Source organism: Ambystoma mexicanum, chromosome 2p (assembly GCF_040938575.1).
Source record: "Ambystoma mexicanum isolate Mex_15411 chromosome 2p, UKY_AmexF1_1, whole genome shotgun sequence".
NCBI classification, from domain to species: Eukaryota; Metazoa; Chordata; class Amphibia; order Caudata; family Ambystomatidae; genus Ambystoma; species Ambystoma mexicanum.
The window spans coordinates 657,615,210-657,642,709 of record NC_090923.1 but is presented as its reverse complement, the minus strand read 5'-3'; the positions used below and the strand labels follow the sequence as shown (position 1 = coordinate 657,642,709).

The following is a 27,500-nucleotide window of genomic DNA, read 5'->3' as shown; positions in this document are numbered from 1 at the left end:
ACAAACATCACTTCTGGTGGAAGCTTTGCACCCTTGTTGGGATGAGTGGAAGCAAGCCCATTTGTTCCTCTGCTCATGTGTGCCAGATCAGGAACCTCTGGTATGTTCCCTTCTCCACATGAAAGGTAGACTCAATATGGTTGAATAGTAAAACCAAAGCACTGCTTCTATACTTCCAGTCAAACACCCCATTGCCTTCCTCAATTCAGTCGTTAGCGGCAAGTATAGATTTGAACGCAATTCTTCCATAGGTGCCCCTCGGAAAAATAATCTTTCATTTGGACTTCACTAAGGCCTGGATTCCAGCCAGGATTACTATAGGCCTCATTACGATTGTGGGTAACAAAAGCAGTAATGTGGCAGCAACTATTTTACTGCCACTTTACCTCACACCAGACTTTGAGTTTGGTGGAGAGGCAAAGTGCTTGGGGAAATCCATGCTACAAGCAGATGACTGATCACCACTGCCAAAGTCAAGTACTACCAAAAGAGCAAAGCCAAGGTCACCACTGAAAGCAGAAAAGCAGACAGTTGGAGGTATTGAGGCCCCAGGCCCCAGCAGGCCTTTTAGACGATGCAGAGGGTTTTGAACTTAATCCTCGCAGCCACTGGAAGCCAATGCAGAGATTTCAGGCCTGGAGAGATAGGATCCCTGGGCTTGAGGCCAAGGACAAGTCTTGCAATCCTGTTCTGTATAAGTTGCAGAGGGTGGAGAGTGAAAGCAGGCAGATTTAGAAAGGGGCTGTTGCAATAGTCCACCCTAGAGAGAACCAGAGCACTGGAGACAGTGAGCTTCTGGAGGAAGGAGAGGAGAGGAAGACTACCTGTGAGGAGGCGCAGCTGGTAGTGTGACTTCTTAGAGACATCAGAGATGTGAGGAGAGAAAGAGAGTGTGGAGTCGAAGATGACCCCAAGGTTTTTAGCCTCACAGGTGGTCACAGGAAGAGGGCCAACAGAGGCCGGCCAGAGAATGACAGAAAAGGAGGGAGCGGGTGTGCTGATGAGGAGAATCTCAGTCTTACTGGCATTAAGGCAGAGATCATTGGCGGCACACCACTCCTGGATGGTGGACAGACAGTCAGAGATGAGAGAGGGAGAGGAGGTGGCTGAGGATAGCCTGAAAATGAGCTGAGTGTTATCAGCATAGCACTGGAAGTTGGGGCAGAGAGCGGCAATGCAGTGGGCAAGAACTGCCAGGTATTGGTTAAACAGCCAAGGAGAGAGGTTAGACCCCTGGGGAACTCCACAGGTAGAGATAGAGATGAAGGCGAGGAAGGACCCAAGTTGAACCTGGGAGGGTCGATCAGAGAAGAAAGAAGTCAGCCACGCCAGGGCCTAACTGGTGATACCCAGGTTATCACAGAGACGATTGAACAGGATGGCTTGGTTGACCATATCAAAGGCAGAAGAGAGATCAAGTAAGATGAGGATACAGGGGGTGTTGGAGTCAAGGTTGAAGAGCAGGTCTTCACGGATGTTCTGGAGAGCAGTTTCCATGCTTCTGGCAGCTCTGAAGCCAGACTGATGATCATAGAGACAGCCAACAGATTCAGTGTGACGATTGAGCTGGGAGATGGCCAGCTTTTCCACGAGTTTGCCCAGAAAAGGAGTGATGGAGATTGGGCGATCATTGGCAGGGCAACTCTCTCTTCCTCTTCCTTGCTAATCTCCCTGATAGCTCTGTACACTGGTCACCTGGCCACCTCTGAGCTCGGACCAGACTCCTGCATATTCAGTTGCCCTTGCACTGACCCCGCGTTCCCTCAGCACTTAAGGGTATGTATCTGTAACCTACAGTCCCTTCCCTTGGAACTTAAGAGCCAACCTATGTCAGCACTTATTGAGTCACCTGCACTTCTCCTCACCCCCAGCCTCTCTTGGCACTTCTCCCCTCCCAACTTCCCTTCACTTGTGTGATCCGAATGACACAAGGCCTAGTAAGTTTCCCCCTCCTTGTCTTGTCATGCCTAGAAACACTTGGGTACAGTCACGTTATAAATGACTTATCATATCATATTATATCAATTAGAGAGCTCCAAGACCATCAAGACCAGAAATGATCAACAACACCAATCATCACTGAAGCAAAACCGAAGAAAGCCCCAAAGCCCCTTTGTCTCCCCTTCCTCGTCTACCCGCGCCTAGAAACACTTGTGTACAGGCACGTTATAAATGACATATCATATCATACAGTGTCAAATGAAGTAGTAGAAGTAGTTGTTGTTTGTCATTTGTATAGCACCTTTATCCCATTAGTATGGCCTCTACGCGCTTGCACATGTGTAAAACAAAAGGGCAAATAAGGAAAGAGCGAAGAGAAACAGAGATTCAACGTGAAGGAGTGGTGAAAGGAGGAAAAGAGCAGCAGATGTCCAAATTATGCAAGGCCTAGCTGTGAAGTCTGGGTGGTTCGGTGTCGAGAGACTGGCATGGGATTCGCACAGCCCAATGAACTGAGAGCAGCAGGGAAACCGATTCAAAAGAGACAGATGCCCGGACAGCACAGACTCTAGAAAGTGGGACAGGTCGGTAGCATTAGAAGCGTTATTCCCCGCAAAATTGAGTTAGCAGAGCACAAGAGAGTGGCATCAGAAGAACAGGATGATAGCAGACTGCAGATGAAACTAGGTGTGAGGACGGCTGCAGGAAAAGAGGCGTGCTGGGATGAAGTGACTGCAAAACCAGTGTCTTCAGGACAAACTGATGGATCCAGCAAAAAAGAGGCGTTTCAGGGCCGAGTCTCAGCTCCAAGAGTGAGGGGTTGCCAGTGGAGAAAGAACCTGTGATTTGTTGAGGGACATGAGCAATATGAATGTCCAGGCTCCAGGGTGAAACAAGGTGGAAGAGACGTTACCAAGTCATTTATATATGCTCCCTTAAAGGAGCAGTCTGTTGTCACCACTGAGCCCATTAGCCTTTGGAAAGTGCCTGGAGCCCCATTAATTATTTCTTTGGGGTAGCAAAGACCATTTTGCCTTTATCCTCAGGAGCTAAGGCAACCTGCAAGTAGCCCTTGGTGAGGGCAAATGTGTATATTACTGTAGTGGATCAAAATTATTCGATCAACTTATCCACACTGGCAGGGGATAAGCATGGCATTGTGATAACTTGTTGATTCTTAGAAAGTCGATGCATTAATCACAAAGTACCAACAGCTTCTCCACCAGAACTATTGGATGGGCCATTGATGATGGGATTATTCTATAAGCTGTAGCTCTACCCTTTTCCTGATCTTGCTGACTGTCTATTGGCCTCTGTCAATCAATAGGATCGGAGCAGGAAATATTTCCCAGGCGGTGTATGGACATGGTGGAAAAAACCCTCAACCCAACCCGGAAGTTCAGAAAAATCTTTGGAGAAAAATGATTAACGAAATGCTGTAGATCCTGGTGTTGTACAGCCAAAAGTTTGTTAGATAACAATGTGGGGATTACGTTTGGAGGGGTGTTGGTAGGGTTAACACCTCTGTGGAAGCCTTGAGAGTTGGATTACTATTTTCTCTTCATTATTTTCCCAAATGTAATTGATCTGGTCCTTATTATGTCTATCTGGTTGTTGTACTCTGTAGGTGAATTCCCCTAAAACTTCAATGACTATATAGGGGCCATGCCATGACCACGTCATTGGTCCAGAAGCTTATTATCCATGGTGCATAGTAAAACCATGACCTGATCTCCTACCTACCTGAAATTTTTGTAACCAGGCCTTCTGATGATACTAAAGTTTCTGGTTGCCCTGTGCCTATTGTAGATGTTACTGCACTAGATCTTGAATCCGAGTTATCCTATCACTTGTTCTTGTTTTCTGGACTTAAATGCAGTATTGGTGGCTTGATTTCCCTGTTTCTCCCAACCCTCTATCAACATATAAAGGACATCCCGAGGTTGTCTTTCATGCACTCAAAATGGGTAAACCCAGTGGGGGGCCTTTGGTAGTTTCCAAACGACAAATATCGCCCAGAGGAGCAACTGATCCCATTTCTTCCCATCCTACACTACCAGATTGTCTAATAAGTTCTTTGGGGTTTTGTTAAATCTCTACACCAGCCCATCTGTTTGTGATCAACCAATGGAGGTGCATAGGGTTTTGAAGTGAGGCAGTTCACTGTTCTCCCTGTGTGCTTAGACATAAAACACGACCCTTGGTTTGTGAGAATTTCCTTGGGAAATCCTTCCAGGATACTTTGGGGCTGATTTACTAAGCTAGGAAAATAATGCAATCTACACTTACACAAGAAATGGCTTAAGTTCTACTTACACTATTTGTTTTAGCTTAGTAAATTGTATTTTACTTGCACCACTGTTTATTTGAGCTTAGTGAATCAGCCCAATACAAACATATATGTGGGCTGATTTACTACACTAAAAAAATTGGGTAAGTTACACTTGTACCAAAAAATGACTTAAATTCTACTTACACTATTTTGTTTGAGCTTAGTACATTTAGTTTTACTTAAGCCGCTTATTTAGCTTAGTAAATGACCCCCAGAGTGTTTTAGGATCTTCATGGAAGTGCTTGCTCAGGGTGAAATCCATTTTGGTTTCTTGTAGCATGGTGATGCTAGACTAAAATGTACCTATTTCCTTCTCTTGAAGGATCTAGACGTGAGTTCCATTATATCGATCATGTACAAGAGAATGGGATCTTAACAATGAGTAAGCATTGTAGAGGAACCCTAGGACCATCTGCCCACAAGGTTTTGTGACATGTGGAACAGCTGGTGCAGTGTTCCTTTAAGTGTTTTTATAAATCCCACCATATGATAGCTAAAAGACAAATGATGCTTGGTTTTGGCCAACCCTCAATGCCCAGCAGTGAGGTTTGAAAGAGCCATTTCCATTGCAGGAGGTTCGAATGGCTTGGGTACTATTAATTGGAACCTCATTTCACTATCCCCCTTGGTGTTGTTCTATGCACTTTAAAACAATCGTTGGCTCTCAAAATAAATAGTGGCCTTCCTTCTCTGTTCCTCATTCTCAGGCATAACTTGTTCTAAGGTACCTTAAAAGGATGGGTTTTTCCTCTGGGTGGCAGCGGAGCTGGGGGTCTCCTATAAGACAAACATCACTTCTGTTGAAAGCTTTGCACCCTTGTTGGGATGAGTGGAATCAAGCCCATTTGTTCCTCTGATCATGTGTGCCAGATCAGGAACCTCTGGTATGTTCCCTTCTCCACATGAAAGGTAGACTCAATATGGTTGAATAGTAAAACCAAAGCACTGCTTCTATACTTCCAGTCAAACACCCCATTGCCTTCCTCAATTCAGTCGTTAGCGGCAAGTATAGATTTGAACGCAATTCTTCCATAGGTGCCCCTCGGAAAAATAATCTTTCATTTGGACTTCACTAAGGCCTGATTTCCAGCCAGGATTACTATAGGCCTCATACGAGTGTGGGTAACAAAAGCAGTAATGTGGCAGCAACTATTTTACTGCCACTTTACCTCACCACCAGACTTTGAGTTTGGTGGAGAGGCAAAGTGCTTGGGGAAATCCACGCTACAAGCAGATGACTGATCAGCACTGCCAAAGTCAAGTACTACCAACAGAGCAAAGCCAAGGTCACCACTGAAAGCAGAAAAGCAGAGAGTTGAAGGTATTGAGGCCCCAGGCCCCAGAAGGCCTTGTAGACGATGCAGAGGGTTTTGAACTTAATCCTCGCAGCCACTGGAAGCCAATGCAGAGATTTCAGGCCTGGAGAGATAGGATCCCTGGGCTTGAGGCCAAGGACAAGTCTTGCAGTCCTGTTCTGTATAAATTGCAGAGGGCGGAGAGTGGAAGCAGGCAGATTTAGAAAGGGGCTGTTGCAATAGTCCACCCTAGAGAGAACCAGAGCACTGGAGACAGTGAGCTTCTGGAGGAAGGAGAGGAAGAATACCCTTGAGGAGGTGCAGCTGGTAGTGTGACTTCTTAGAGACATCGGAGATGTGGGGAGAGAAAGAGAGTGTGGAGTCGAAGATGGCCCCAAGGTTTTTAGCCTCACAGGTGGCCACAGGAAGAGGGCCAACAGAGGCCGGCCAGAGAATGACAGAAAAGGAGGGAGCGGGTGTGCTGAAGAGGAGAATCTCAGTCTTACTGGCATTAAGGCAGAGATCATTGGCGGCACACCACTCCTGGATGGTGGACAGACAGTCAGAGATGAGAGAGGGAGAGGAGGTGGCTGAGGATAGCCTGAAAATGAGCTGAGTGTTATCAGCATAGCACTGGAAGTTGGGGCAGAGAGCGGCAATGCAGTGGGCAAGAAGTGCCAGGTATTGGTTAAACAGCCAAGGAGAGAGGTTAGACCCCTGGGGAACACCACAGGTAGAGATAGAGATGAAGGCGAGGAAGGACCCAAGTTGAAACTGGGAGGGTCGATCAGAGAAGAAAGAAGTCAGCCACGCCAGGGCCTGACTGGTGATACCCAGGTTATCACAGAGACGATTGAACTGGATGGCTTGGTTGAACACATCAAAGGCAGAAGAGAGATCAAGTATGATGAGGATACAGGGGGTGTTGGAGTCAAGGTTGAAGAGCAGGTCTTCACGGATGTTCAGGAGAGCAGTTTCCATGCTTCTGGCAGCTCTGAAGCCAGACTGATGATCATAGAGACAGCCAACAGATTCAGTGTGAAGATTGAGCTGGGAGATGGCCAGCTTTTCCACGAGTTCGCCCAGAAAAGGAGTGATGGAGATTGGGCGATCATTGGCAGGGCAACTCTCTCTTCCTCTCCCTTGCTAATCTCCCTGAGAGCTCTGTACACTGGTCACCTGGCCACCTCTGAGCTCGGGCCAGGCTCCTGCATATCCAGTTGCCCTTGCACTGACCCCGCGTTCCCTCAGCACTTAAGGGTATGTATCTGTAACCTTCAGTCCCTTTACTTTGAATTTAAGAGCCAACCTATGTCAGCACTTATTGAGTCACCTGCACTTCTCCTCACCCCCAGCCTCTCTTGGCACTTCTCCCCTCCCAACTTCACTTCACTTGTGTGATCCGAATGACACAAGGCCTAGTAGGTTTCCCCCTCCTTGTCTTGTCATGCCTAGAAACACTTGTGTACAGTCACGTTATAAATGACTTATCATATCATATCATATCATATCAATTAGAGAGCTCCAAGACCATCAAGACCAGAAATGATCAACAACACCAATCATCACTGAAGCAATACCGAAGAAAGCCCCAGTACCGGCGTTATGAGCTTTCCATTCAATCTCGATGCAAGGTTACACGGTCAGAAATAGTAATCCAGCAGGTTTGCCCGAAGACCCATGACCACCATGCCCCCAACATCTGCAAAGCCTTAACCGAGCCACCATAATGTGTGCTCTTATTCCAATCCTACCTCCAAACATGCATAGAACAGGGAATTGTTGTAGGTGCCTGCAGAACAGCTTTTATTAAGATGCTCATAAAAAAAGTGATAACCAATCCCAGTGACCTGCAAGCTATTGACCAATATCCAACATAACCTTAGAAGACACACCAGAGCCTCTGATGAGTTGTGCTTCTTATTTGTCGTAAAAAAAAATACAAATGATGGGGTGGCATTGTTGACTGTCTATGAAGGTGTTGCCTCCATAGTGGGTTCTAGGGGAGCCATCAGTGCATGACTGGAATCAGAGGGAAATGGGTTCCTATGAGTATCTTGTTTCTAAACATTGATTGTGTGTGCTAGGCAGCAGAGCAGAGGCACCCTTTTTTTACTAACCTGGTTACTCTCTTCTCTACACACAGAGACCTTTGGCGCTGATGACTTTCTGCCTGTGCTGACCTATGTACTGCTTGGGTGTGACATCACTTTCTTGCAGTTGAATGTAGAGTACATGATGGAGCTTTTGGATCCTTCTCAGCTCCAGGGAGAAGGTAAGGAGGCAGACCATCTGTGAAGAACATAATGTGATAGGCCACAAGGGAGTATCACGGCATTCTCCCGCACCGAACACCATCCTGTAATGAACCCATATTAGGCTTTGCACAGTCTGATCTGTATGTGCACCCAGGGAAGATGAATATGAGAATCCCTAGAGGACCCAGAAAGCAGATTTGGGCACAGCAGACAAGATGTAATTGTGCTTTTATTTTGCTCTTGCAGGCGGTTACTACCTCACCACAGTCTTTGGAGCTTTGTTTCACATCGGCAGCATTCACCACACATCAGTGACCAGGCAGATCAGCCTAGAGGCTCAGAGGTCCCTTCATCAGTGGCAGCGACGGAGAACAATCCACCGGGTCAATTCATCCACCCGAAATAACCAGGTATGGATAATGATAGTGAACATCTTCCTGCTCGGAGGGCAGCCAGTACCGTAAGGCACAAAGCAGATCCATTACCCTCAGTGACATTCACAAACCCAAGCAAAACCAACAAGTTGAACCCTACCCAGATTGAGCGTGGTAATGAGTCCATAACCAACCATCTCCGAGTATGCACCTACATTCATTGATATCATTGATATCAGGCTTTTCTCTGGGTTATGCCCAGTGTTAAGCAGTAACCATTCTGCCCAGAGCCTTTCTCTCGCAGAGGTCTTCAAACTGTGGGGCGCGCCCCCCCAGGGGGACGCGGCCGCCTCCTAGGGGGGGCGCCAGAGGCCAGCATGAAATGTAAAAAAAAAATATATATATATATTTTTTTTATTTTTATTTTTTTAGATTGGGGGAAATGGGAGGGGGCAGCTCACATGGTCAGACTGGACCATACAACGGTCTTAGGCACCAATGAAAACATGGGCAGCAGTTGCAAATGGATATTCAGTCCTTTAGTCACAGACTGTTTGAATAGTACACAAGGGGTTGTTTTTTATTCAAATGTAAACAAATTGTGATATTTAAAGAATATTTATTCAGCAACAATGGTCAAAACTACTAGCTGCATAGTGAAGTAACTCCTCAAACTGGCCCACATTGGCCAAAAAAGCGGCCCATTTTGGCTGACCTACACTAGCATTTTGCATTTTTGGTATGGTCATCGCCCTATAGGCCAGTCCAAGCCTGCCGACTCATCCATAATGGGTGAGGGGGCGTCCACCCACTGGCCACCTCACCCATTATGGAGGTGCCGAGGAGCCAGCCCAGTGAAACACTGAGCACTCCCTCAGCTGCTTTTTCCAGCTGAGGGAGTGCTCCTGGGCGGGCTGAACTGTCAAAGGGAAACACTGTGTGCCTTTGACAGTTCATTACCCAGCCGCACATGATCACTGAGCCATGCAACGTTGGGGGTGTTTTGCTTCGCCAGCCTTGCATAGCTCATTGGAAATGCTGGCTGGGGCACTGCATGTATGTATGTGCGAGGGGGTGCTCCTGCGCCTCCTCGCACATATGGGCAGAGCAACCTGGAGCGGGGCATTTTAGCAACCATGCGCAGGCCCCTGCAGAAGGTAAGTTCATGGCGATTTATTTTTTATTTAAATGTGTATGGATGTGTGTATGCTTGTGTTATGGGATTGTGGTGGGTGCAGGATGGGCGGCAGAACTGGGATAGTGTTGGGAGTATGGTGGGGAGAGCCCAGGGTCTGTACTGGGAGTAGGGTGCGGTGACGGCACGCAAAAGTTCATAGCGATTTCTACATAGTGTCCATCTGGCACTTTTAGGGGGGCCCGGCCTGCCCAAACTTGGCTCAGGGGGGGCCCGAGCCAAAAAATTTTGAAGTCCACTGCTCTACAGTGACAGCACAACCCTCGCTGAGCATGCAACTGCTGTGCCAGTACAACCCCGCAACAAGTGCACTTACAGAAACTATACCAACCTGGCCAGGGTGTGCCACGATGGTCCCTGCACTATCATGCACAGAGGGTGCCCTCATATTTACCAAATCACCATGCCAAGAGTTTGCCCATGCTCTGAATATAACCCTCATATGCATAATAAGGCCACGTCCGAAGTGTTCCCCTTTGCAGCTAATAATATCCCCCTGGAATCAGTGTACCCCAACAATCACTGATACCACCCAGTCAAAATAGTGCTCTTACACCGCCATTGGTATTATCATGGGCACAGTGTGCCATTACAGTTAGTGATGACAGCCAGTGATCAACTCAACAGACTCCTTTCACACCACTGTGCAACATGGCCAAAGAAAAAGTACAGAATTATCACGATATGTAGAAATCTCAGCAATACATTACTGACCCCATTCCAACAAGTCTGCAACTCCATCACAGCACACTTTAGTTGAAATAATTAGCGAGCTCCAAGACCACCAAGACCAGAAATGATCAACAACACCAACTTCTTCACTGAAGCAATGCAGAGAAGAGCCCCAGTACCGGCATTATGAGCTTTCCATTCCATCCCGATACAGGCCTACACGGACAAAGGCAGTAGTCCAGTAGGTTTGCCCGAAAGCTCATGACCACCCCGCCCCCCAAAATCTACAAAGCCTTAACCGGACCGCCATAACTTGTGCTCTCATGCCAAGCCTATATCAAATCATCCATAGAACAGGGAATTGTTGTCAGTGCCTCCAGAACAGCTTTTATTAAGATGCTCATCAAAGAACTGGCAGCCAATCCCAGTGACCATGCACGCTACTTACCAATATCCAACAAGTCCTTCACCTTAATAATACCCGACAATTAATCTACCACCAATTTCAAGAAAAGGTGGACGCCAGCATCCTCCTACAGCAGCCACAACATGGTTTAGGAGTGATAAGGAGAACAAAATCTATACTCACCTTTAGCTGGGACACTTTAAAAACAATGCTGATGCAAACACACCAAGTCCACCTAGTCTCCTGGACATCTCTGCTGCATTCAACACTGTCAGCCACAACATTTTGCTAAAAAGACTTGAGGACTTCAGATGAATCTAACATTCACTATGCTGGATTACATCTTTCCTCACACACACGACAGACACCACTCACTTGGAATTTGTTTGGTCATGTCCTACCATCTTCAGCTGTGGAGTACCACAAGCATTCTGCCTTTCCCCACTACTCTACAGCATCTGCATGAATCTACCTGACACCACTCGTGACACTCATTATTTAACTCGGCACATACTTGTTACAACTATGCAAATCATCAACAAACATACAGATGACGCAACGAGGTCCGAAGACCGGGGGAAAAAAGAAAAAGACCGACTTTGAAGATGTGTCGCGCTTCAGTGCACCACCCTTTGTGCATCAGGCTTCTGACTATGCAGCATGCATACCGCAACTGGGCTCAACATCAAATAAACCATATCTGTACACCTGCCTGGTGCATGTCGAGTCATAGATGTTGGCAAATCGACTGAAATTCCATGCATCCAATACCGAAATGAGGATTTGCAGCACTACATCGCAAACCCATGCCAATCCCTTTTCCTGAAGAAATGGGAACCTGCCAACAGCAGACTGCAACACCTATAACTCATCATGCACAACATCCTCATCCTTGAAGCCCAGTAAAAGCCACCATAAGAAACTGCTTCTTTAAACGTAGGGGATCAGATGTAGGGGAACGAACTGTGCAATCTGATAGGCAATAGTGCATAATAGTTGACACCCCAGGTCAACAACAGACTGGAATTCAAATGGTACAGTCTAGCAATATACCCATACAGCTAATGCAATTCACTCTCCTAACCACAACTAACCATCTGGCCTATCCATCCTTGACCGCTGTCCACTAAACACACAAACTAGCTCATCACCGGGCAAAGATGTGCCTACTAAATGCCACATTAAGCTTGATTGAACAATACCACTGCTTACATCTTTAGCTCTATTACAGCCCCACTCAAGCCAGTGGCTCCCCTGGTCTTCCAGCGCTGGCTTTCATGTGATTGATCTTGGAGTCTCCCCTCCAGAAAAAAACACTTACTCAAGTGTCACTGCCACAAACCACTTAGACTCATACTGGCGCTCAGAACTCCTGTATCGCCACTCTTCACACATCAGTACCTCCTTATTCACATCCTCCTTCCCCTCTTTCCCACTAACACCTCAACCCTCCCATCCTTTCTTGCAGATACATGCACACCCAAGCCACTTAGGTGGCAGAGGTTGGCTATATAAGACCACTTCATATCGCATTAAATGCTGCACAGAGTGCATACTATACACGCACTGATATCAACTGCCCAGAAGAGTGCCCTAAACGCTTCTTGGTATTACCCCACCTAGAGTGTGCACCTATGGTCACTAATTTCACTTTACCCAGAGTGTTCACCTGCATTCAGACATCATCCTGCCATTTGTGCCCCTAAAGTCCCCATGCACAGTGTGTTTCTATAGGCATTGATATCACCCTGGCCAGAGTTTGCTTCTGACTTTATTCCCTTCTCAAAACATGGAGTTTGGGAGGGTCTGAGGATCTTTCGTTCACCAATGCACAAAGGCAAATTCAAGTGACGAAAGAGCAAATGGATGGAAGAACACACAAAAACAGTTCTACCTGCTGAAGCATAATATATCATTCCATGTTAAACCCCCCCCCCCCCGCCTCCTCTAAAAGACCGAATGTGGTACCTGAGAAATGGTACAGATGCAAGGGGAGGGAGTAACCTATTCATGGGGACATATTCCAAAGATTAGGAGGTAGCGTGAGAAGCACAGTTCCAAGACAACCAGAGACAACACCTGAAACTGAAAGCAGATGTTCAAATACGGCCCATAGCGAGCTGGACACCTTGTTGAAAAAGCAATGACTTCTGTATTCCCTGCCATTATCTTTCCCATGAGCCACAAGAAGAATCTTTAACATTGTCCTCACATGTGTGTGTATCGAGCATGACAGTCTTTGCTCAAGGTGTTTTACAGTCTTGCAATGAACGTGTGGATTCGTACTGGCCCCTGAAGTGCACCTGAAGTGCACCCACACAGTGCAGTGATCTGGCCAGGGTACTTCCGGCTTTTGCAGGCAATTAACATATGTTTGGAGGGCAAAGAGGTATTCTTGGAAGGCAAATATGATGTACATTTAAAGAGTAAACACAACAAATGTAACAAAACTGTACTTACTGGGGAAGGCATTGCCTTGCAAAGGCCGGATGGAGTTCTAGTTAGGCCCCTCCGTTGCCACTGCGAGAAACGAGAAGTTATGGGGAAATCATGTGTAGCATATAATGGTGTCTTTACCAGTGGCCCACCATTCTACTCCAGGTTTCCACTATTGGAACCTGAGCAATTGAGCCTCCTACTACACAGCAGCTCCTAGAACATGCCATATCTAAATGGTGTAGAAGTAGTGTAACCACACCACCTAGGACATGGGGCATGATTCTCTCTGCTACGAGGCAACGTTGGTGAGGTGGTATTACATGCAGCTGTGGGTCTGAAACACCAATGCAAGCAAAGCAGAATGGGCAGTCATCCCTTTGAGTATCATGGAGAGGCCATGTGTTATGTTACAGGTCGGCCTGGCCCTGAGTGGGACCTAGTTAATTCCAGGCCAACCACACATTAAGAGTCTGATCATGACACAAATGTCCCGAATGAAGATCAAACTACCATGCTGAATTGGTCAAATAGAAAAAAGCCACGAGAGATACTGTGGTGTGATTAACGTTTCCAACTCTGCTCTTGTCAATTATTTATAAAATTCTGATCTCGGCTTTGCTGTTTCTTCATCTGGTGCCTAAATCATAGCCTTGCATTTACGCAGATCAAGGTAGCCATTACGGTTTTGAATCATTGCTTGCCTCCATTTGGAACAGGGCCCTCCATTGCCATGCTTGTCAACGGATATTCAGAATTATTCAAGGCTAAAGTGATCTAATTGTTATGAAGTCCTGTTTACCACTGAAGAAGTTGATTGCCTACCTCCTATTCAAAGTGATGTTGAACATTCCTGCAACATTTAGGGAATTGACGGAACTGATGAAAGAGAGATTTTGTTACCTCTTTTCAAAAGCTAAAGCTTAATTGCTTTGCAGGAACCCTGGGCACATGACCAGATGGCCTATGAAAGTGTTGTCACAATATTCAACCCAGCAATACTTAATCTAAGGGGTCACAACTCAGGCGGTATTTGTACAGTGGTTTCCAAATACGAATTTGACATTATTAAGAATAATTTTTGCAGTACAGAATTTCAAATTGTAATCTTGAAATGAGATAAAGTTCATATAGTTATTCCTGTTAACTGTTATCTATCTCATCAAGCCAAGAAAGGCAAAACGTTCTTTTCAACCTTAAATCATCAATTTCTTAAGGCTACATATTTGTATGGGAGTTTTATAGCTTTATTTTCATATGTGGTTGTTTTAACTCTTAAATCGGTCGAGTCTTTGATATCAGCCTCTTTGATACTACCCAGTATGAATTTTATGGTATAATGCCACCTAAATGTATTTAGAAATTTGAGGCACAATGGTGATGGTTTACAATTATGAACTCTCACCGAAGAATGGGGCTTCTACGTGATCAATGAGAGAGTCATATCCGACTATCCTTGCAATTACACATTTTAGGAGCTCTGAACAGCCTACCACTGATTTCATCATATTTCATTGTCACAATGGGACGCCATGTATTAGTTATTTATCAGGAGGCAACCAGACAGTGTCCATGCAACCCTATTTCTCTATTTATCATTGAACAAGCAGGGGATACATCCTCCCCAGACTATATCCCGTCCAAAAGCACAGGAAGGCTCTGTCATTGTCCAACATAGGTTGAAATGGGAGAATATTCTGTCGAAGAGTTTATACCCAAGTTATTTAACTCAAATCGAGTTTTATTTTAAGCCTGCCTATCCAATGATTTAGACGCTAATGTTGATCTGTTAATAACTGTTATGGGTACAGAACGTTCCAAAAATTTTAAAACACATTATTCAAAACATAAGGTGTCTTTATTGGGCAGGGATTACAAAATATCTAGGAATGCGCTGTTAGGTGTTCCTAATTCCCCTTTAGTAAAAGCAGTGGTGTTGATGAGTGCAGTTCTGAAGTACCTTCCCTGTTCCTGAGCATCAATATGCTGTGGCTGAAGGGACTTGAGAGTATGTTATCCAAAAGAAAGAGCCCAACATCTGATAGACTACAGCGGTTTGGGCCAGGTTAGCCACTGATGTGGGAGAGCATGACAGGACAAAAGAAGAGAGCTTACCTGTGGCTCAGTTAGTGTTGATGTGCTAATGGCTAGGCCTGTACTGGTATTCTGTGAGGGATTTGTGTCTGTAGTGTAAGGTTGTAGGAGATCTTAGAGTGGAGTCGGATAGTTGGGTGAAGGCAGAAGTAGGTCTTAAAAGGCAACAACAAAAATGCAACCCTGCATTCCTACCCCTCGCCATTTGCAGAGTGCTAATACCACCTCTCCCTCTCTCTCCCTCTGTCTCAAATAGATTCAATGTTCCCCATGAGAAACAAACCGGCATCTGCGAATTGGCAGATGAGAGAAAGGATTGGTGTGGAAACGTAGACGTTACCATCACCTGCTAAGGCTTATGGGAAGCAAGAACTTAAGGTTTGTTGAAGGGCAGCTTAAAATGTAAGGGCTGCTATCACCCATTTCACCTTCCTTTGTATTTTGGGTAGCAGGCTGAGTGATGCCTCAAACCTTACTCTGACATGCTCAGGTGCTATGGCCAGTGGCCTGGTGGGAATGTGGCTTGTCAAGGGCAGAACCCATTAAAGCAGGGCATTTGCCAGGTGTTCATCAGGGGATTGTTGAGGGAAGTGGCCGAATCCATGCTCCCTTTCTCTCCTCTATCTCTATCTCTACCTCTGGTGTTCCCCAGGGGTCTAACCACTCTCCCAATACCTGGCACTTCTTGCTTACTGCATTGCCGCTCTCTGCCCCAACTTCCAGTGCTATGCAGATGACACTCAGATCATTTTCAGGCTCCCTCCAGCCACCTCTTCTCCCTCTCTCATTTCTGACTGTCTGTCCGCCATCCAGGAGTGATGTGCCACCAATGATCTCTGCCTTAATACCAGTAAGACTGAGATTTTCCTCATTGGCACACCTTCTCCCTCCTTTCCAGTCACTCTCGCGCCGCCTCTCTTGGCCATCTTCCCTTCCTGTTCCCACCTGTGAGGCTAAAAACCTTGGTGTCATCTTCAACTCCACTCTTTCCTTCTCTCCTCACATCTTTGATGTCTCTAAGAAGTCACACTACCAGCTGCACCTCCTCAGAGGTATGCTTCGATTCCTCTCCTTCTCCCAGAAGCTCACTTTCTCCAGAGCTCTGGTTCTCTCTAGGCTGGAGCACTGTAACAGCCTCTTTCTAAATCTACCTGCCACTATTCTCTGCCCTTTGCAACTCATCCAAAACAGGAATGCAAGACTTGTCCTTGGCCTCAAGCCCAGGGAGAATATATCTCCAGGACTGAAATCTCTGCACTGGCTCTCTGTCTTTTTTTAATATAATGGTTTTGTAGCTTCAAAACCATTATATGGTAAGGAGGAGTAAGTTCAAAACCATCTGCATTGTCCACAAGGCCTTCTGTGACCTCGTTACCTTCAACTCTCTTCCTAAATACCTTCCTTCTCGAGCTCTTCGCTCATCCACCTCCAACTCCCTTAGGGTTAGTCGCTTCTCCAAGCAGCGAGTTGGCAGTAGATCTCTTTCTTCTGCTGGGGCCTCTCTCTGGAATAGCCTACCTGCCTCTCTGAAACTTGAGGAGAACGATCTCCAGTTCTGGAAGCACCTCAAGACCATCCTCTTTGCTTCTGCTTTCTCTCTTCCTCTCCCCTGCTGATCTCCTGGCGGAATCTGAAACTGCACTGGTTACCTGGCTCCCCTCTGATCTTGGGCCCAGGTCCCCCTCCCTCCACCAGTTGCACACCTGCACTGCCCCGCTGGCAACCCTGCACTTGGGGACTGTTCTGCATCCCTACAGCCCCTACTAGCACTTGATATTTGCACTTATCCTTGCACTAGCCAGCAGCTGGCTGCACCTTATTTATTGTCTTATTTATTTTACTGCTATCTTATGTACTGCACTGCCCCCTCTCTTTCCCCCCGCACTTTTGCCCTTCCCCCTCCCCTGCACTTGAACAATCTCAATGTCACCTGGCCTAGTATGATGGTTGTCTCTGTCGTCTCTGTCTCCCCTCCCTTGCCTTGTCACACCTTGAAACACGTGTGTATAGGCGCGTTATAAATGCCTTATCATATCATATCATACCATGCTCATTTCACCCAGAGGTCTCCCAGAAGCCTAAAACTCTTCTCACGCAGTGTAAAATAAAACCCTCTCCCAGCTACCAACAGCCACAGCTCATCAGTTTTCTATGTGGCACCAGGTCTTAGATATTAGAGTGATGCTGCAACCCTGCAGGAGATTCTTTGCTATGAAACGAGGAGCAAAAAAATGGAAGGTACAGTGTGGATTGGGTTCCTTCAAAATAAAAGTGCAGCACCTTGGTCTAAAAAAGGGCACAAGAAGGTGAGATGGCTGCAGGATTGTGAAGAGCTGTGTGTTGGTAGTGACAGACAGGGGTTTTGGTGATGGGGAATATGATAGACTAGGCTGTAATCTCGAGTTTGCAGTTTTTTTGCCCCTCTGTTAGCTAAGGGTCTCAAGGGCATTTCTTCACTTGTGCCACTGCGAAATGATGGGACCATTGCAAAAACAGTCATGCTTCATTCATCAAGATTTAATGGGCTGAATGTCAAGGGTAGGATGGGGCTGTAATGGATAAGCATATGCACGTGCTGTGAGCTGTTCCCCACAGGTGGCCTACTGGAGCTAGGAAAGGTACCCCCTTGCCCATTAATAGCTACACTACAGAAGAGAGGAAAGGAGGAAAGAGGCTTTTGATCAGTACTTCACTGAAATTGTGCTTGTGTTGGTAAACTGTTTTAGGGAAATTTTAGAGAAGACAGTGTATGGAAGGCATGGTATCAACAGTCAGACAGACACCAGTGACCACAGTTCAAGGGTGTTTATTGAACTTCGAAAAGTATCTAATTTTAAATCTACAGATGGGAGCAAGTTACAACCATCAAATAATAATAAAGCCATCCTAGTGGTGTCTTGTCAAATTGTCCATACTAATAAACCTATTGCCAATCCTTACCTCTAAATACAAATGGTGTTGGAACAGTGTCATGCAAAAGAAAGTGTTCAAGAAATAATATGTCAGGATGTTCAGGACGTTGGCCTCCCTTCCCTATGTTTTCAGCACGGGACAAGGCGGTACACTCAATTTTAGCAGAGTCTCTGGCTTCTCTAACAGGAGGATACAGTTCAATCATTAGCATCAGGGCCTTCTGTGTCCAAGTCTCTTTGCCTCTCAAAGTCTCTTCTTTCAGAGGGTCTGATACGACAAACAATACGTTATTTCCTCTTAGGATTTTGCAAGTACTCCATTTCACAAGCAATTCACTATTCACCTCCTAGCCCCCTCGGCCGGGCTCAGACCAATTTCAATTTAACTTTTTAACACAAACTTGCTTTAACCAAAAGCTCTCAGCTGATCTCCATCCGCCGGGCTCAGACCAACTTCATCTACTTTGTCATCAACTTTCTTTACGCTATTAACATCAAAGATTTTCGATTGTGCAGGCCCATTGCAGGAGCACTTCAATTCACAGTACTTTGTCACTCTTTCAGTTGGATAACACAGAGCCTTTCGAATGAGCACGCATGCAGTGCCAGATCACTCTGTCTAAGGTATCTTATCTTGGCTTCAAATTTCAATCACTCATCTCTTGTTCAATTTTACTCACGTTGATTATCACATATGTTTCACATAATGTTCACTTCAGCATTCACTAAACAATGTTGCCGCTTGCAATCTTGACTTAAACACAGATTGGTTTAGTATCAATCTCCCCAACTCACCGGCTGAGCCGACTTCACTGTCGCTGTGTTGTTGTAGGAGCCAAGAACAGTACCACAGCGGCAAGCGATTCTCCCCGCCTTGACTATCTATGCGGGAGAGCCCCAGGTACCTCTGACACACAATGCAGGATTCTTCAGCCTTGTTTCCTGGTCTTACGTTTTCTATTCTCAAAGTTTCATGAAAGTAACGGTTCCTTATCGAAAAGTTCATGGGCACTTCCCCCCTTGCGGTCCCCTTTGGTTTTGCCATCTTTTGCATTGTATTAAACTGCCATATTGGAACTGCTGCTTCCTCAGGTGTTTTACCTCTCTCAGATTGTGCTCTCGTGCTCCGCCTTTTATCTGTGTGGGGAAGTGTAATGGAAGTCAGGTGTGGGTTATGGTCAGTAATTGCCTGACACTGTCCGACCATTGTATTGGGACATGTCAGGTATACGGCTCAGGTGTTAGTCTGCTGTCTCTCAAAGTGAGCTGTCCATGAGAAAGTGTTTGTGTTGGGAAAGGGGTGGGAGTTGAGTTCCTAAGTATAAGAGTATATAGGCTAAAGGTGTTACAGGGAAGGGGATACCTCGTCTCACCATCTGGCATCCCACTCTCCGAAGACCCCTCATCCAGGTGATCCTCCCGCACTGGTCCACCCACAGGAACTGAATCCAAAAGTGATGGCTGTATCCTGGCCAGCTGGATGACAGCTCCCCAGGGACTAGCGGGTGAGACACCTTCTGGTTTCTCACATACCCTTCCCTTTAGCAATGTAGCCCATCTGTTTCACAAGGGAACCTAGAAAGGAAATCCATGTTTCCTTGTTCTATGCCTTTTCGGTGCTTCACAGTGAAACAGTAGGGTTGCAGGTCTAAGAACCATTGCATGACTCAAGGGCTAGAATCTTTGAACTTTCTTCCTAGGAGATAGTATCTGGTGGGTAATGGCCCACTTGATGGCAAGGGCCTCTCCAGTGCAGAGTAATTATTTTCACGTGGGATTAGTTTCCGACTAGTAAATAAGATAGGATGTTCCAATCCATCGCATTTTGTGACACAACTGCTCCTAGCCCTGTAAGGGAGGTGTCTGTTTGTCACACAATCCCTTTTGAGAAATCTACTAACTTTAGGACTGAGTTCTGGAACAGGGTTTGTTTTAGGTTGTTGTAACCTACATCGTCCTTGTCAGTCCAATGAATTTTCTGTGGGTTCAGCGGTTTTTTATTTGTCTGTCAGCCTAGCTGCCCTGTCTGAGAAGTTAGAGATAAACCTACATTAATAACCGATTACTCCTAAGAATGCTCTGAGATCTCTTTTAGTTTTATCTGAGGTCTCTTTTAGTTTTAGGCGAAGGGGTATCTAGGACAGCCTTCACTTTCTTGCATTGAGGTTGGACACTACCATTCCCTACGAAGAAGCGGAGGTATTTCACGGCTGGTTGAGCCAGCTTGTATTTGGATGGATTGGTAGTTAGGCCGGCTTCTCTGATGGCTCTCGTAATAGTCAAGAGATGGAAAAGATGGTCTTCCCAGGTTTTACTATAAATGACCATATTGTCATTATAAGCTCCACAGAAATCAGAGTACGGCTGTAATATTTTGTCCATAAGTCGTTGGAAAGTAGGCCTGTGTGAGCCAAAAGGGAGGACTTTGTATGGGAATAGTCCCAAGGGCGTTGAGAAAGCTGTATTTTCCTTATCAGGTCCTTGCACTGGAACATGCCAGTACCCCTTGATTAAGTCTAGGGTTGATGGAAAGGTGGCATTTCTGAGTTTATCAATCAATTCTTCAATGCATGGCATGGGATAAGCATCAAAGTCAGAGATGGCATTAACTTGGCGGACGTCTATGCAAATCCTCCAGGAATGGTCAGGTTTTGTGACCAATACTATAGGGGAGGACCATGGGCTTGAAGAATGTTCGATGATATTAAACCTTAGTATTTTATTCACTTCCTCAACCACTATCTGTTTACGGACTTCCGAGGGTCTTTATGGTTTCAGATGGACCACTTTTCCTTTGGGTGTTCTAATATAGTGATAAGTGCCTTGCACTCTTTCTGATTCCTCCGGGAATACATCAGGGAATGTTGTAACTACATCTTCAAATCTTCTTCCTGTTGACTAGATAGCTCTTGAGGAATTAATTGAAAGTTATCTATTTCTTCTGGTACCAAACAGGATAGTATCGTGGCATTGGCAGTGGAAAGATTTTCCTTCCACTCTTTTAAGAGATTTACGTGGTAGAGTTGGGTCTTTTGTTTCCTGTCAGGTTGGGCTACCTTATAGGAACATGTTCCTGTTCATTCTAATATTTCATACGCCCCATGCCACTTTGAGACAAGTTTGTTTTCTGAGGTGGGTGAGAGGACTAATACCTTTTGTCCCATTGAAAATTATCTTAGGTCCACCTTTTTGTTATAGGTGGACTTTTGTTGTGCTTTTTCCATATGAGTATAGACTAGATTTCAAACAAGTTTCATATGCTCTCTCACAATATGGTAGCTATTTGTGAAAGGGGAATGGGAGCCTCTTCTCTTTCTTCCCAGGTCTCCTGGAGCATGTCCAGGACATCTCTAGGTTCTCTGTGTAAGGAAGGCATGGTATCAAAGTAAGACAGACACAAGTGACCACAGTTCATGGGTGTTTATTGAACTTTCAAAGAGGTGTGATAAGCGCCTAGCTAAACCTAAATCTAAGATGGGAGCAAGCTACGACCATCAAATAATAAAGAATGCAGTCCTAGTGGAGTCGTGTCGAAGAAAAAAGGACCTATACTAAAAAAAAACTATTGCCAATCCTTACTACTTACTACAAATAGTGTAGGGTGCAGTTCATGAAAAAGAAAGAAGTGTTCTCAAATGATAATCAGGATACTTGGGCCATTGGCCTCCCTTCCCACGTTTTCAGCATGGTGCAAGGCGGTTCACTCTGAGCAAAGCGCACACTCTGGCGTCTGTGGTATGAGGATATAATGGCAGTTCCAATATCAGGGCCTTTTGCGCTAAAGTCTCTTTTCCATCAAAGTCTCTTGTTTCGGAGGGCCTGATGTGAAAAACAAAACATAGAAAGCTCCTTTCTTCTTGTAACGAAACATTTTTGGAGGTTTCTTTCTAGATCCCCCTCAGCCAGGTTCAGAACCCCTTTTCTTGTAATTCCAAAACTATTCTTTCTTGCATGACTCACGGTTCACCCCAGATTCCCCTCAGCTGGGTTCAGATCCCTCTTCACATTCAACGAGTCTCCCTCAGCTGGACTCGGACCAATTGAAAGTTCCACTTTACACTTATCACAGACTTTCGATTGTGCACAGGTTTTTGTTGGACTTGTCGCAGGACTACTTCGATTCATAGTTTCCTTCTTACAACGCATTTCTCATTTAGTTCGATACCCGACAGAGACCTTCGAATGAGCACACCCCACCCCCCTGGGTGCCAGACCACTCTGTATTTGGTATCTGATTTTAGCTTTCAACAGTTCATTCACTCCTTAAGCTTCCAATTGTTCATGTTTCTTAACACATGCGCTTCAAACACAGTCCTTTGTAGAATTCTTCATACAATGTTGCGGCTTACAACCTTGGTTCAAACATAGGGTGATTTCGTATTGGTTTCTCTGACTCACCGGCTGTGCTGGTTTTACTGTTACAGCTTTCTTGCAGGAGCCAAGGACAGTACCACAGCAGCAATTGCTCTTCCCGGCCTTGGTTATCGACACAGGAGTGCTCTGGATACATTTCATGCTCAGCGTAGGTCTGCTCGCCTTCAGTTCCTTGTCTTAGGCTTTTCACTTTCCAAGGCTCATGTAAATAGCAGTTTCTAGAGGTCAAGGGTACGTCCCTCCTTCTAACCCTCTATGGTCTCGCTACTTTTCTTCTCGTGTTAATTCACCACCTTGGAACTGCTGCTTCCTCTTATGCTTTTTCTCGCTCAGAGTGTGATTTTGTGCTCCACCTTTAATCTGTGTGGGGAAGTGTGATGGGAGTCAGGTGTGTGTAATGATTAGTAATTGCCTGACCTTGCCTGACTAAGATGTTGGGACATGTCAGGTATTGTCATGACCCTTGCCCTCACTGGCAAGTCAGCCTTCCAGTTAGGGCCAGGTCAAAGGCCATAAAACCTCATCCAAGAATCTCTTGGAGTCAGTCCTGGCGTCTTTGGCGCCAGGCTCATAACCATCATGAAGACCAACATTAGAATGGGACTATTTACTTGGGACTATTTAACTTGGGAGGGTTCAGCCAACATGGAGGCACACATATAGCTCAGTTACAAGGAACTGAGCTATGCGGTCTAATCTTTTGGGTGTGGCAGGCCTGGAACTACTTTACCTGGACTACTTTGGGTGTGGCAAGCCTGGGTCTATTTTACCTGCACTACTTTAGCTGAGACTATTTAAAACCGCACCCAAACAGCAGAACATGCTTTGCGTTATTCTGCTGTGGGCAGCGTAATACTCACCGTGTCCAGTTCTTTGATGCCAGCTTACCTGAAACCAAGGACCTGCATAGAGAGAAAGAACACTACGAAACTTACCTGGAACAGTATCCTGTCTTCAATCCATTGCTGACTTCAGTTCCACTCACCTGAAGGTACAAACTCCATCATCCGGCGCTGCATGCATCCTGGAATACCATAACCTGGAAAGAGGAGAAAGAAAGACAGCATTAGTAGGCGTTTACTCACGTTTCCTCCTGAATGAAGAAAGCCACACAATTCTTACCTGGGTAGTCATCTCCTGGTCAGTATCATTGCTGGAACAATACGGCGCTCAGCGAGGAACATCGCAACCTGCAAGGAGAGAAAAGACACAGGTTGGCAATATAAAAGGCGAAACAGCGCCGCGCATCGCGCATTACTCACCGGGCTTTCGCCTACCGGCCCATGCTCATCTTCAAACTGCATGACAACACCAAAATACCTTTCCATACCTAAAAGGAAAGAAGCAAGACATTATTATTAGAACTAAGAGGAACATAAGAACTACATATAAAGACTGTAAAGCAGCAAACCTACGGAGTCGAAACAGGCCTGGATTCCCACAGCGGGGTTTGCACCAGTGAAGTAACTTGGTCGCTGCTCGCCCCCCACATTTACGCGCCCCTGCCATGAGGAGCAGGACGGAGAATCCACCTTTCACAATATTAAGACCCATCTTTAACCAGAGGCCTTACCAAGGGACCGGGAGAGGGTTTGAGAGTGCCAATCATCCAACCAGGGCTGGGTGACGTCCCCGTGGATACCAGGTAAGCGTAACAGGTATAAGGCTCTGGTGTTAATCCATTGTTGCTCACCATGAGTTAGTGTTTGTGTTGGAAGGGGGGAGGGTTGAGCTTCCTGGTATCCTACCTGGTACGATGGGGAAATGGTGTTAGAGGAAAGGGGATACCACATCTCACCCTTCGCTGTCCCACTTCCACTCCCCAAAGACCCCTCCATCCAGGTGATCTTCTTACACTAGTCCACCCCCAGGAACTGGATCCAATAGTGATGGCCGTGTCCTGGCCACCTGGATGACAAATCTCCAGGTACTAGTGAGTGAGACACCTTCAGGTTTCTCACATCTACCATAAAATAGTTCAAAAGGAGAGAAACGATGTGGACGCCTGAGGGGTTCTTCTTACTGCAAATAGTGCCCAGGAGAACATACAGTCCCACTCCTTCCCGTCCTCATCTACCACTTTTCTTAGGATCATTTTGAGTGTTTTATTGAATTTTTCAACCAATCCATCTGTTTGGGGATGGTAAACTGAAGATTTTAAGGTGGTGATATGTGGCAACTCCTTGACTTCACCCATGAGTTTGCTCATGAAATTGGACCCTTGATCCATCAGGATTCCCTTAGGAAAACTAACCCTGGAAAAACATGGTAATATTTGTGTTTTAAATTCTGCTGGGTGGTGTTGTTCCTCATAGGGATTGCCTCGGGATATCTGGTAGCATAATCAACAATCACGAGGACATATTTGTTACCCAGTCTAGAGGTCTCCAATGGTCCAATGATATCATCCAATACTTGAGAAAAGGACTTCTATTATTGGTAACAGATTCAGAGGGGCAGGAAAGGGAATGTGAGTACTGGTTTTCTGACATATTTCATTTGTCTGAATGAAGTTTTTTATATCATCATGGAAACCAGGCCAGTAAAACCTCTCACTGATGTGCGCCTGGGTCTTAGATTTTCCTAATTATCCCCCTGTCTCTAGTACCATCATACGATGTGTTTTGGGGATTACTTACTGAGTTTTACATAGGCCTTCTGTGGATGTTTCCTTTATGTACAGTAATCCCTGTTTTAGCAAGAAAAAGGGACTTCCCTTCTCTAATTCCTCCCCTCCAGGAATTGCTTGTAAGAAAGCCTCAGCAGGTGCTGGATCATTTTGCTGGGCGAAGGCTAGGTCGGGAAGGACAGTAGGTTCTTCTTCCCTTTTTGCTTCAGTGGTAGCTAGTTCATCAGCTTCCCCAGAGCCCTAGTCACCTCTCTCAGTAGCTTCCGGTTTCACTCTATTTAAAATGAGGAAATAGAGCCCTTTCAAGAATTCCTTGTGCAACTTTGACCCCAGGATGTACTTCAAATGGAATTTCACCATGGTTCTGTGAGAGAACCTTTATGTCTCCCCGGAAGTCAGGATCTATGACGCCTGCGAGAACATGTAGACCAAATTTCCAGGCCAAGCCAGATTTTGTGGCTAGTCTTATATAACATACAGGAGGGGGCATCAAAAATACATCTGTAGGAATCATTCCCCTTTTTCCTGGAGGAATAGTAGCTTCTCTGCTGCTACAAATATCAAAGCCTGTTGATTCATTTGTGGCGATAGAGAGGTCTGAGGCACTATGACGAAGCTTCTGGAATTTTAGGGTTCCCCAATTGGTCACAATTGAGTCACATCCCACTTCTGACACCACATGTAAGGAAGGCATTATGTCAACAGTAAGACAGACACAAGTGACCACAGTTCCATCATGTTTATTGAACTTCAAAAAGGGTTTGAAAAATGCATATCTAATCCTAAATCTACAGATGGGAGCAAGCTACAACCATCAAATAATAATAATGCAGTCCTAGTGGTTTCTTGTCAAAATTAAAGGGCCTGTATTAATAAACATATTGCCAATCCTTACCTCTAAAAACAAATAGTGTGGGAAACAGTGTCATGCAAAAGAAAGAAGTGTTCATGAAATAATATGTCAGGATGTTCATGCCGTTTGCCTCCCTTCGCTACGTTTTCATCATGGGACCAAGGCGGTACACGCAGGCTTATCACAGTCTCTGGCTTTTCTAGCACGATGAGACAGTACAATCATTAGCATCAGGGCCTTCCGTGTCCAAGTCTCTTTGTCTCTCAAAGCCTCTTCTTTCAGATTGCCAGATACAACAAACAAACAATAAGTTATTTTCCTCTTAGGATTTCAAAAGTACTCAATTTCTCAGGTGATTCACTATTCATCTCGGACCCCCCTAAGCCAGCCTCAGATCCTCTTAACTCAATGTTCGTAGAATATTCAGGTATCCAATTTCTCAGATGATTCACGGCTCACCCCTGATCCCCCTCTGCCAGGCTCAGATCCTCTTTAACACAATGTCCAATTAGTCTCCCTCTGCCGGGCTCGAACCAATTTCAATTAAACTTTTTAACACAAACTTGCTTTAACCAATAGTTCTCAGCTGATCTCTCTCCGCCGGGCTCGGATCAACTTCATCTACTTTGTCCTTAACTTTGTTTATGCTGTTAACGTCAAAGACTTTCGATTGGGCACAGGATTTTGCTTGATGCGATTCAGGGCCACTTCGATTCACAATTCTTTGTCACTCTTTCATTTGGATACCTTACAGAGACTTTCGAATGAGCATGCACACGGTGCATGCTCTGTCTAAGGTATCGTATCTTAGCTTCAAAGTTCAATCCCTCATCTGTTGTTCAATTTTAATTGCATTGATTATCACATACACTTCGCACAATGTTTGCTTCATCATTTACTATTCAATGTTGCCGCTTGCAACCTTGGCTTCAACAGAGACCGGTCTGGTATCAGTCTTCTCATTTCATTGGCTTTGCCGACTTCACTGATGCTGCTTTGTTGTAGGAGCCAAGGACAGTAACACGGCGGCAAGTGATTCTCCCTGCCCTGACTATCGACGCGGGAGAGCCCCTGATACCTCTGACACACAAAGCAGGATTCTTCAGCCTTGTTTCCTGGTCTTACTTTTTCTAATCTCAAAAGGTTATGAAAGTAATGGTTCCTTGTCAAAAGGCTCGGATGTTAGTCTGTTTTCTCTCATAGTGAACTGTCAGTGAGAAAGTGTTTGTGTTGGGAAAGGCGGGGGTTGAGTTCCTAAGTATCCTACCTGGTAGGATGGGGTAAAGGTGTTACAGGGAAGGGGATACCGTGTCTCACCATCCGGCGTCCCACTCCCCAAAGACCCCTCACCCAGGTGATACTCCTGCACTGGTCCACCCTCAGGAACTGGATACAGAAGTGATGGCTGTGTCCTTGCCACCTAGATGACAGCTCCCCGGGGACTAGCGGGTGAGACACTTTCTGGTTTCTCACAACATCAGAAAGTACCCAACACTCATTCCTAAACTGGGCAGCTGCTGCGTGTGCTGTGTGTGACCTTTCAGAAAGGATCTAAGTTGGGGGGTGACCACAAGTTACAGCATTTTCATGAAAAAAGGGAATAGAGAAATTAGACGCTAATTAGGACCAGGTGTGCTGCCAAGAAAAGACTAGAGTACAAATAACATGGTTAATTGAAAACAAACAGACTCAGAAGTGTACAATTTGTAACACAAACTCTATCCCACTC

General features: G+C 45.6%; 1 protein-coding gene across 2 annotated transcripts in view; it reads left to right on the top strand.

Annotated features, from left to right (window-relative positions):
* Window positions 1-27,500, top strand: part of RINL (Ras and Rab interactor like) — a 219,398-nt gene that overhangs the window by 188,534 nt on the left and 3,364 nt on the right. For both annotated transcript variants that reach the window (XM_069644213.1, XM_069644212.1), the window contains exons 5-6: window positions 7,715-7,843; window positions 8,073-8,236. In XM_069644213.1, coding sequence (XP_069500314.1) covers window positions 7,715-7,843; window positions 8,073-8,236 — 293 coding nt within the window. The remainder of the gene's footprint in view (window positions 1-7,714; window positions 7,844-8,072; window positions 8,237-27,500) is intronic.